This window comes from Anarrhichthys ocellatus, unplaced genomic scaffold (genome assembly GCF_004355925.1).
Source record: "Anarrhichthys ocellatus isolate YVR2014 unplaced genomic scaffold, GSC_Weel_1.0 scaffold14, whole genome shotgun sequence".
Taxonomy (NCBI): domain Eukaryota; kingdom Metazoa; phylum Chordata; class Actinopteri; order Perciformes; family Anarhichadidae; genus Anarrhichthys; species Anarrhichthys ocellatus.
The window spans coordinates 3654727-3666960 of NW_022280044.1; the positions used below are offsets into that span (position 1 = coordinate 3654727).

Here is a 12234-nt window from a genome sequence, read left to right on the forward strand (position 1 = left end):
ATGCCTCTGTGTGTGTGTGTGTGTGTGTGTGTGTGTGTGTGTGTGTGCATGTAGGCATAATTGCAGCTTTATATGTAATGGCTAGCAGATGTATTGCAATTCAGATCCAAGAACTAGATCATCACTGTGCAACAATTAACAACACACTCAAGGACGCGCCTTCCAACTAATCCCATGTGCGTGCGTGTGTGTGTGTGTGTGTGTGTGTGTGTGTGTGTGTGTGTGTGTGTGCGTGCGTGCGTGTGTTTGCGTGCTGGCCTTCTTAGCCCTTTAGTTTCAGGCTTTCACACCTCATAATTAAAAAAGAATGCAGACTTCCCACAGTGCAGGAAAACACCAAGGGGACCAGCAAACAAGAAAACAACCTAGAAGAAGAATTAACACTACCACTGCTGCAGTGTACAGCGGAGTCTTTTACATTTGAGTTTAGGTAAAAAACACTGAAGAGGCTAGGTGAGGAAAAAAGACAGCAGGGGCATGCATCCATAAACACACACACATCTGAGGTGGTCCACAGAGGTGGTCTTCAACAGTCTTTTATAGCAGAGCCTTAATAATCCTACCTGCTGCTCAGATGTAGAGACCAGAGCTCTCTGTGCATGCATTAGTATGCGCACACACACATGCACACACACACACAAAAACTGAAGCACCGACGCACATCGACCTACAACACTGACAAGGATGAGTCAGGACGCATCTTAACATCGGACCTCTTTAAAACCACTGAGTTTGAATACTTTGGCTCATCTAAACACTGAATGCTCGGCATTTTTCCTTAATAAGTCACTTCAACGATCGGTTAATCAACGAATCTTATTGTAAATAAGAATCATCCATCTGCAGTGATGAACCAGCAGTCCAACTTCTATATGGAAGGATATATTCATAAGAACCATGAACACTGTAACAGTAGCAGGCCGCTAAATGCCATTCAGGCAAATGTTTGACAGCCGGGTATAGAAGAACAAGAACGAGAAAAAGAAATGCCAGAGTTAATAACTCGGGATGTACAAGAAGCTCAGGTCTTTGCTTTAAGATGAGGTAAGTGTGCGTGTGTGTGTGTGTGTGTGTGTGTGTGTGTGTGTAGAGAAGGGGGGAGGAGGGCAGGGTGTTGGTGGGAATGGAGTAAGCCAGGTGCAGAAAGAGAGAGAGCGCTGCAGTAAATGTTCACCGGCTTTATGACTTCCGCTCACCTAGCAGAACAGGAAGCTAACACACTGCTGATCCGCTGGAGCAGGAGGGGACCTGCACGTACACACTCGCACACCGACACACAAACGAAATGAATATACATGCTCAATGATTTCATTCGGACGTTTTACATTTCACTGACACGGTGCATCATTGCGAGCGGCCTGCTCTTCGTGTTTTTCCATCTGCATGTCTGAGACATTTTCAGAGTCTCCAGGGTCTATAAATATCTCCCTAATTAGCGTTCCTGTCATTAAAAGCAGCAGCCAATCAACTGCAGCGCCACTCATTTCAACACAGACTTCCATCTCTCCAACCGGCAGTACACTGCTGCCCCCTGCTGAATGCACACTGTGTGCATGTTGTCCACATGCATGTGCACGTGTGTGTGGGTCTGCGCGTGTGCCTTTACACATGTGTGTGTGTGTGTGTGTGTGTGTGTGTGTAGAAACCAGGCCAAGAATGCATGGCTTGTTTCGCAGGCTGCTAATTAAGCCACAGAGAGCATTTTAACGTGTTTCTAGAGCAGCAGGCAACCGGATGGAGGGAGAGGAGTGGAGGAGGAGGAGGAGGAGGAGAAGGGGTGGTGGGGGGAGGATATGGGTGGGGGAAAAAGGCAAACTTCTCTGTAATTACACTTCGCAGTGCTTGGCGGGGCACTCGGGTCCCTGCCACTTCCGAAAAGGTAATCTGTGTGACTGTGTGTATGCGGATGTATGTGTAGCGTGAAAGGAGAGGGCCTGCAGTTTCCAGTTGGGGATGCCGGTCCACTAATTGCTCCGCTCCGCCCTGACAGGTCATTTAGGAAGTACATTGAAACCCTCTCTCTCTCACACATGCATTCACACGCCCCCTTCCCCTCTCACACCTCGGAAAGTGGGATGGGAAACAATCTGGCAACTACAGCCAGGTTATATGTTTTACATCATCATCATCATCATCATCATCATCATATCAATAGGGGTGTGTTCTGATACTGATTCGTATCACATAATATGGCAAATGTATGAAAAATCAATCATCATCATATAATACATCAGCAAATATTTAGACTATCAATTCATTATTTATGTAGTTTTTCAAGTGAAGACACTGAAGATTTCATAGTTTCAGCTCCACAGTTGGGATGATTTGCAGCTTTTCTGCATCGTTTGTAAACTGAATATTTTGGGCTTTTGGACTGTTGGTCGGACAAAACAAGACATATGAAGGCATCACCGTGAACTTTAGGGTATTGTGATGGCCGTTCAGTATTCTGTGACATTTCACAGACGGACTAAATCACTAGGTCAACGATCAACATTTAGAGATAGTGGCTGAAAAGTGCAGCCTATGCAGAGGGGCCTTAAACGTGCATTCTTTCCAGCAGGGGGCGACTACTTATTGTCATGTCCATACATATTGTACAAGCAAAGAATCTTCACATCTGAGAAGCTGGAAAAAGCGAAATTTTTTGAAATGATTTAAACAATTTAACAATTATCAAATCTGTTATGGATTCATTTGTTTGTTGTTCAGCTTGTGTATTAATCGACTAACTTATACAGCTCTGAAGATCAAAAGGATTTCATCTGAGAGTCAATTATTGCTCAGACTTACTGGCAACATCAGGCACACTAATGCGAAGACACATTCTGGTAATTCACATAATACCTCCTCTGCTATGCAATTATGTCGTTATTCAAAAAAAAATCAACAGCAGCAGGGAAGGGGCGTTTCTCAGCCAAACCTGGCCGGTGGGCTGAGTGATTACGTGTTTAAAAGTTACTGTAGGTCAATTATCTGCATGTTTTAGCAGAGACCGCTTTATTACAACACAATGCTGACCTGACTCATCTCGTCTCATCACACCTCAGTCTTTGATCCCGGCTATAAAACCAAATCCAAAAGAACAAAAATCAAAGTTAATTCCGTCTAAACAAAACTGAGATGTTTGGCATTTCCCCGTGCTCGACCCCTTATTTTTCCTCCCTTAACCTTCTCTTTCAAATCTCTTTCCCCTCCCCCTCCCAGCTCCTATTTGTTGAGGTAAGAGGCAGGTACGTGCTTGCGCAGGTGGGAACACAGGCAGATGAGCCTGACATCATTGCATTCCTCAGACCTTACCGAGAGTCACCGCACAAAGCCGTAGCCACAAAGACAACAACCAAACACCACACGGAGCACAGTTCACCTAACCCATTTCCTCTCGCGTTCAGCCGCAATCTAAACAGCGCTGGTATGTTATTGGAAGGCTGCGATCCTTTCTTCTGGGATGAGGTCACACATCACCTCACGGAAAAGATCGCGACGGGCTCATCTGGTTGGTTTTGCTGCCAGCTATTGTGTGCTGTGTCAGAAGAGGCAGGAGTCCAAATGAGATACAAGTTGAGATCATTGACACACAGGCAGAAAAATAAATGTAACTCTTTTTTTTGGACAATATAGCACATAGGATGTCCGGCCACAAGAGGGCAGCACAGTCTACGATAATGACCAAAGTGTTTCTGGCACAGGCCCACACTGACTTTGAGACCTACTGAGTCACTTTTACAGCCGTTTACAGTCTGCTAGCGCACATCTGTTGTCACCTCTGGATTATCCGATTGATTGTTAGCGCCTGCTTTTTTTTTTTTTCATAATCTATTTGCACACAGCAGGACGGACCACAATCAAGGCAATCGGTTATCTGCAAAGCTTCAAACAGCTTATCTGAAGTCTCACGTGCAGGAGCTAGGAGGATCAAATTAACGTATCTTTTGATTGACTGTTGATCGATCACACACACACACACACACACACACACACACACACACGCACACACACACACGCACACACACACTCACTGCTGCACCATTTCAAAACCTGGAAGAGGGAAGTCAAAGCTAAATGCCGCTACCCCCCCCCCCCGCCTTCTCTCACCTCAATCCCTTCCATTTGTCAGACTTATCCCTGTGGTAACTGATCTGTGAGGAGTATTGATTAGACCGTGTGTGTGATCTCGATGCCACGGGACGAGTCGGCAGAGGGGGAGCTCATTAATCCGAGCTATCTAACCGGTAAACTGACATCCTGCTCGGTTGAAGGCTGGGGTCAAATGTCAAGCTAAGAGCCAGATGGGGCGTATATCAGTGTAGGCCACGGCTCTGTGACTGAAAGCACCATATCCGTTCTTGCATTTCTGTCACAATATCCTTTAATTTGTTTTTCTGATTGGTTTGGAGTCTTTGTCAGAAGATATATACTGTTAAAAATAAAACGGTCATTCACAGCGTTTGTTTATCCCCTCTATTTGGATAATTTGCAAGTGATCCACGGAGCATATGTTGGGATGAAGACCAGCATCACTCACGCTCACTCTCTCCTCACACACACAAAACTTGACCCCTTTATTTAAACATCAACACATCAGTCCTGTGACAACATCACACGTCGGGTGTCCTCGCCACAGCTAGCTGCTCGGTAGCGCTCTTTGTTGGCGAGACAGCAGGTGTGCAATAACTCAGCCAATATACTGCCCTCAACCAACCCCTTTGGAGACGGCCAGTTGCCATGGAGACTGGCTCAATGAAGCATCCATTCTACCCCCCCCTTCACCCCCGCCACCTCACACCCGCTTCAAACAGCCTCCCGAGGATGGATACACACCACAAATAATGATTAGAGCGCGTCAACTTTGTTACAGATTAGCGTGTGGTTGTTTTTCACCAAATCCTTTCACGCTGTAATTTGCTTTTGGTGGATTAAAGGTGAATCTATTCGTGTTAAAACAGAAGCAAGCATTTGAACTGTGCTGCAAAACGTGTTAAAATACTGAACAATAATTACATTGCATGGTACTAATTAGGCTACATTTTAATGATTTAGATAAGGTGAATAGCAAAGGGAGAACTCACTCGTAAAAAAAACTATTGATGTTGTATTTGCAACTGCATCTAAGAGAGGAACAGTAATTATTTAACAATTAAAATATGTCTATTCTGTTTTCTTTGATAGGCCACATTTCTCACATGCATTTGAAGGGGGAAAATAAAAGGTAATAAATGTATCACCAATACAGACATTTGTTTTATACTAAAGCACTACCTGCGTCCTTATTACCTAGTAATAACGTAAATAATTTGCATGAATGTCATACTAGTCCACACTTAGGTGTTTACACAGTAATTGTCTATGTGTCAACGTGTGGGTAAACTGAGTGTGGGTCTATACATGCAGTTACAGTGATTACCGTTAGATGGAAATCTAATACGCGGTGCAACAAGTTAACGCTTGTGCATGTGCAAGAAAATATATGCAATTTCCTTGCATGTCTTTCCGCAATACGGGGTCAATGATAATTAAGTGACACAAACATGATCGGATAGCAATGCAAAATAAGGTGATGTCTCGATGCGTAAAGACACCTGAGGCGACAGAAAAGCGACGCGGGCAAGCTCAACACACAAGCGGTGTGAGACTGCACCGCATCAGGCCTGGAAAACGTAAACACACACACACACACACACACAGACAGACTTCTCAGCGACGTTAGCTGTGAAATCCGCTGCCTGGTCGGAATGCTAGTTACACCTATGAGACCTTACGCGGCCCTCGAAGTCGAGTCACCGCTGCGAGAGGTACCTATCGTGGCGAAAGCACAAATACAAATCGAGCCGGTCACGTATTTCACAGAGTAGCAGTGTTGTGTTTCAAAAGGAATTAAAGTCTCGTGTTGCTGAATAACTCGCTCGCCGACGAGCGTCCACCGAGAGCGAGCAGCAGGAATAGCGGAATGCACGCCTATTTGCAGTCAGCTAACTAGCTATGGATGCTAGCGGAAGCTAGCTGCCTAGCTCCGTCTCTCTCTCTCTCTCCCCGCCCCCCCTCCTCTGGCCTGACTCACCGATGTGATTGTCCTCGATGTGGACGATGAGCTCGGCGAGAGTCTCGAACTGCAGACCGCAGCCCCCGAACCTGCAGGAATTGGAGAAGAAAGAAGCGGCGGCGATGCCCGTCATGTTTATCGGCGCTGGTGCATTCACCGGGTTGGGAAGGGGAGCGGGGAGGGGAGGACCGGGGAGCCGGGGGAGGTGAGCTACGAGGAAGGTTGAGATTTTGGGATTCGGGGTGGGAGCGCCGCAGAGCGCGGAGCAGCAGACACCGGGTCGGCCAGACAGGACAGCGGCGAACGCAACTGGGAGGGCAGGCGGAACGGTGCCAAGGTGGGGGTGGGGGTGGAGATGGGGGGAGGGGGAGGCTGGCCTACGTCACGACCTGCCTACCTGTTGGGATCTGTGCATCTGTATATATATATATATATATATATATATATAAACAATATTTGATGGATACTGATTAACAATAGAGGGTAATATACTATATATTTGTATTACAGTGTAATACAAATATATAGTATATTACCCTCGTACAGGGTAATATACACATCGTACAGGGTAATTAAAGATTTACACTGTACGTTTTTTAGACATATTGACATATTTCCTTTCACAATGCTACAGACTTTAAAAACATGATCAAATTGGCCTGGATTTGAGTCCCTGATGGAACGCTGTATACAGAGAAAGTAGTCATCCAAAAAATGTATGAAAGAGTAATATCATATACATTGTATCATATAAGAGTATATACAATATCAATTTATTTGATATATTATATTCATTGTAGATGGAGTAATGAAATATATAAGTATAAGGAATCAGTATAAATGTCTGCAAAATCTTCTTTGACTGTAAACCACCTGTTTGAGCACCAGCATGTAATAAAACATTAAAATAAGACTCCCATGGATCCTATAGAGCCCGCCAATGGAAAGGCCTGAGCAGTCGTCCTGATACTGTGTGGATATGATCCGGGGGAGGAACCATGAACTGCTGACCAGAGTCACCTCGTGGCAACATCATAGTCCCAGAATAACAACTTGTGATCTGGACATGCGCTGACAATCTAAATTCTTGTCTTTATAGTCATCATGGTGAATAGCTGGCCTGCATTTCTTGCCCCCAAACATTCATTTGCAGTAATGTCTTCAGAAAAAAAGGTCTTCTGCTGAAATTCTTTGTCAATGTCTTTCAATCACTTTGAATTGCTTATGAAATGTGCAATACAAATACTTTCTTGTATAGTTTTGTTGTTTTAATAATTACCATGAAATGGGCTGGAGCGAGTATTTTACATGTTTATAAAACAAATTAGCTTTAACTTCAAAACTGACAGAAATATAATTTGGGCGCAAAAAAATCAATCATTGTTGTTATCATTTTAAATGATTGTTGTATATTTTTTCATCCGGCGATAACTCTGTGTGTTAAAGTATATAGCTGCACATGTTCGTGTGTGTCAATATTTAAGATATAGCAGTTGCATATCCCATTGACAACAGCATCCATCACATCCATAAAGTTTCAGGATTAATGTTGCCCCGTAATGGCTCAGCGGTGAGGAGAGGACTTTGTAATGTGTGTGTGGCTCCCAGAGAGAGGAGAATGTCCTTAAATCACTGGGGTTGGCTAACAGGGGCCGGCTGGCCTGTGTTGGACCTGTTAATGGAGCGTTAACATGGCCTGTCATAAACCACTGGCCAGTGACTTCAGCAAACAACCTGAAGACCTGCGAACACACTCACTATTTTATTTCTGACTGCCCTCTATACCCAAACCCTTTTTGAAACACATATGCATACATATAAAAATGAAATAAACTCACAGCTGCAAAGGAGTGCTAACCACTACAAACACATACATTCACAGAAAAACAACATGACATCACCTGGCGACCACAGATGTACAGTATAGAAATCCAGTGACTTCACCAGCCTAACACAGATGTTCTCTCTTACACACATGTAGACACACACTCAACATAAACACACTCATTGAACACACGTGGTGTATCAGAGCTGTGACAGTGACGCAGCTCCCAACACCATTACGTAAATGAGAAGTGCTAGCATGTGTTGTGAAATGCAAGAGAGAAAGGGAGAGACTCGAGGCGAGTTTACGGTGCATGACATCATCTGATCTGAGGCCTGTGGGTGGCGCACAATGCAACAGTACAGGACAGATTTCAAACAAACTAGCATGTAGTTTCTGTTTGTCAGCTTCTTTTTCTCTGAATATCAAACCGTCCGACTAGTGTGATGGACAACACACAACTCGCAGTGTACATGTGCAGTGCGGGCCACACTAAATCTTAACACACACACACACAAGTAGTCTGCTCTTGAGTGGATCTGCATGTGAGGGCAGAGGTGGATGTAAATTTAACACCAACCAACGCATTACAAATTCAGATGACTGCAACTCACTTGGATGTATCTGTTTCCAGTTACTTTTTTAAGTCCCACATTAGTCTTCACTACACTTCACTGATAAAAATAGTCAGAAACCACCATGTGTCCAATAAAAACAGCTTGACAGCTGATGGCTGACTAGCAGATTTTGTGATGTAGCTACAGTGAGGGTAATACTACATGGGGTTTGAGGTAAGTAAGTTTGTTTGACCTGTGACCTGAAAGGCTATATTCTTGCAGACAGGGTGACACCAGGCTCTGAGCCAGCAGCTCTCTAAAGCTCCCAGTCTGGATGTTAAGAGCCACGCGGAGGTGAATAGGATGCCAGATGATAATGGCTGGTTCAGCCACTGAGTTATGGAGATAGTTGCAAATCTCAGCGGCGTTGTCTGCTCCAGGGCACCAGCCAGAGACTTCCTGGCTGCCGTCATAGACTTTTTAGTGTGACTGCGCACCCTTCACGGGCACGCACACGTGCCGTAAAAACATCCCATATCTTCACTGAAAACAAAGCTCAGTGATTCACATCCACACATGGGGGAAGAGCTTAAAACACAGAGTGACATCATCACAACTTCCTGTTTCTTCTTGTTGCCGTGGCTGCCAGTATTTGCACACTTTATGCGATTGGTGGATGATGAGTCAGTAGGGTTTGGTCCCATTTTGCTCTTCAACCAACCACAACAAAACCATATCCCTCTGTTCAGCTCAAGCTCGGCCATAGCACCGGAAAGCCTGACCAAACATGGCAGAGATATTACTCCATGGCTCAGCTCAGTGGAGAGGTGAATGACCAAAGTCCCTCCTGTTATTTTGTATGACCGATGGTATTTCATGGCATCATATGAATGATTTTGATCAAATTATAAAACAGTGAACATTTATTTATTTTTGTAAACACAATTGAAATCAGTGTAACTTAAGTGAAAACCATTAAAAAGGCTGCATATGCCTGAATACTTCAAATCTCATGTCTCTTTCATCTCTATCAAAACTGCCAAACCACCAAAGGTCTTCCTTTAGTGAAAAAACACACTAGTAGCAGCTTGTTTTACCGTCCTTCTTCGCCACTTCTTGCAGGATGTAAAGGCTTCTGACTCTTTTAGTGACTAAAACCCACTAAAAGGAGTCAACCAAAATTTATCCAAAATCAGGACATAATAATGGAGCTTTCATCTTAATAGGACAAAAACACACAGCAAAGCACAGTTTGCAACATGACCAATTACCTTAATTCTATTGTATGGTAAACATTTTAAAGGGCATAACACACATTACTTTTGCAATAAAAAATAAAACTATAAACAATATAACATGGCTCTTACACAGTAAATAACAATCTTTTGTTCCTGTATAAAATATGTGTCCCCTATACACAAACTTGTGTCAGAACTGGTGTGAGTCTTTGCCCTGTTCATGCCTTATGACATCATATTGAACACACAATGGCTACCAGTGTGTAGTGACTGGATGTATTGATGGTGACAACAAACCCAGTCTATCAGAATGTGTTACATTTTATCAATAACATTGTAATAATATATATATGTGTGTGTGTGTGTGTGTTTATTATATTAATTTGGGTTGTCACTTGATTGTTGGTTGTCTGACTTTAGATTTGTTTTACACATTTATGTCTGATTATAAATGTTTTATTATTATTATTATTATTATTATCAGACTTGAAAAATTGATGTTGATCTCATTGTGACTACCTCATTAGATAAATATTTAGGGGTAAAGAGGCAATACACCTTTTTGGGTCATCAGAGATTAAAACAGGATGTGTTGGGACCAACCAAGTAATATACATTTAGAAGTATAATATCAATAATAAGATTCTTATTATATTATTATTATTATTATTATTCTGCAAGCATTAGTTGTATAGCCTATGTTAGTAGCCTATTAGCACTGTCATAGGCTAATATACTAATCATATGGTTATCATGCTCTCCGTGTTGTTTATAGGAATCAGTGCGGGACAAAGCACTCGATCATTTCTCCTCACATGAAGACCATGGTATGTTTCATAATAATAATAATAAAGCCATAACCATCGGAAAAGTAAAAAAACCCGCATAAACTCGATGTAGACGCTGGGACGTCCCATTTCAGAAAGACTGAAAGTGGGGTGAGAAAAAAAAACTGGGTCTCATCCGCCCACCCAGTCTGCCCCGTGTCCCGTCACGTTGCCGGTGGTGCGTGAGACTCGGGTTTGTCCGTCGGTCCAGGTCCACCATGCATGCTGTCCCGTCCGTCCCCCTACCGACCGGTGTCTTAACCCCGCCCCCCACCCGCTCTACCCCTCTCTTCGTACGGGACCGCAATGATTTAGAAGTTCAGGAATCCCACGTGACGTCACCGGGAGAATGATGTAATGCGTCTGTAAATAGAACGTATTGTAATCTCGCTCCAGTCCAACGTGGTTCCTCTCTGGAGCGCCGCTTGTCCCTCTCGACTTGTAGGTAAGCCTCCGCAATTTACTTTCATTCACAAAACTTTAAACTCCACAGGAAGCGCTCGCCTGACGCCGACACACACTGCTGAATTTATCTTTAATCGTGAATTTTATTTTCTGCTTTTAAAAAAAAAAAAAAATGTTACGCTGTAGCTACTGGAAAGTTCAGAGGGACGTTTTTGGCTGGCGGTCCCGGTGAAGTCTCATCACCAAGCGGACGAGGTTGAGCGCGAGTGTCTATTTGGGGGGTGTGACAGCACTCTCTTTACAGCTGTGCCGGGCTTGTTTATGAGGCGAGCAGGTTGCGCACACGGAGCGGTAGGAAAGGAAACACAACCGGCATGTTCTTGAGACACATACAGGCACTGACCGCCCGGCTGCCGGACTGTTCGCTGGTCAGAACCGCCGCCTAATTTGAACGGAATGAGCTCCAAGCCGGGGGCGAGCGGTTCGATGGTATTGACGTTCATCCACGAAACATGGCAACTTTGAGAAGTAGTAAGTAAAGTTCGCTCATTTTTAAAGCTGGATGTTGTAGATGAATCAAAAGCAGGTGGTTTTAAAAGTTGTGACTGCATTATGTCATCCATCACGTGTGTAACAAGAGGAGGAAGCGCGGAAAAAGTCTTGTGATTCAGTTGCCCCAAAGTTAAGCAAAGTAAAAAAGAAAAAGAAAAATCAACACAGAAACATTAATCCGTTTAAATTGGCAACATGCTGTCCGATCTGTTGTGGGATTTGGGGTTATTAAGGATGACGTCATTCTGCATTGATGTAATCGCTCTGACAGAAGGTTTTGCTGTAAATGTGCTGAGTCTGCTCATCTTGTACTAAGTGCTGCTGAAAGGAGGACAAAGAAGTAAAAAAAAAAGATGTTGAAGATAATTGTGATTATCATCTGTGTATGTATCTCTAAAATATCACATCATGGAGCCTAAGCATTGCACAAAAGACACGTTTAAAGTGCAGTTACATAAAACATGAAAAACTGTGAAAGCTTCTATCTTTTTCAACTGATTTTTCTAAATTATCTATCTATCTATCTACAGTTGTGGTGTTGTGGACACCTTGTTTGTTCATTCCATATTGTAATACACACACAAACACACACACTCACACACATACACCCATGAAGTCATCTCTACTCGCAGGGGTTGGAAAATGGGGGCTGAGGCAGGTTCAAACCTGTCAGGAGTATAGGCCTGCAGTGCAGCTCTCCCTCTGCCTCCTCCCACCCTCATTCCTTCTCTTCCATTCATTGTGTCCTCCTCCTTCTCTCTCTCTCTCTCTCTCTCTCTCTCTCTCTCTC

At 43.7% G+C, this 12234-nt stretch overlaps 2 protein-coding genes across 5 annotated transcripts in view; one reads left to right on the forward strand and one right to left on the reverse strand.

The window, feature by feature from the left end:
- The window catches only part of jazf1a (JAZF zinc finger 1a), a 13199-nt gene extending 6851 nt beyond the window's left edge, over positions 1-6348 (reverse strand). For 2 of the 3 annotated variants that reach the window (XM_031853693.1, XM_031853694.1), the window contains exon 1: positions 6059-6348. In XM_031853693.1, coding sequence (XP_031709553.1) covers positions 6059-6173 — 115 coding nt within the window. In that variant the 5' untranslated portion in view covers positions 6174-6348. The remainder of the gene's footprint in view (positions 1-6058) is intronic. The other variant, XM_031853695.1, reaches the window with a different exon arrangement.
- A 4474-nt stretch (positions 6349-10822) lies between these two features.
- The window catches only part of LOC116387188 (cyclic AMP-responsive element-binding protein 5-like), a 15517-nt gene continuing 14105 nt past the window's right edge, over positions 10823-12234 (forward strand). Inside the window, exon 1 of one of the 2 annotated variants that reach the window (XM_031854075.1) lies at positions 10823-11423. The gene's annotated coding sequence lies outside the window, so the exon portion shown is untranslated. The remainder of the gene's footprint in view (positions 11424-12234) is intronic. The other variant, XM_031854074.1, reaches the window with a different exon arrangement.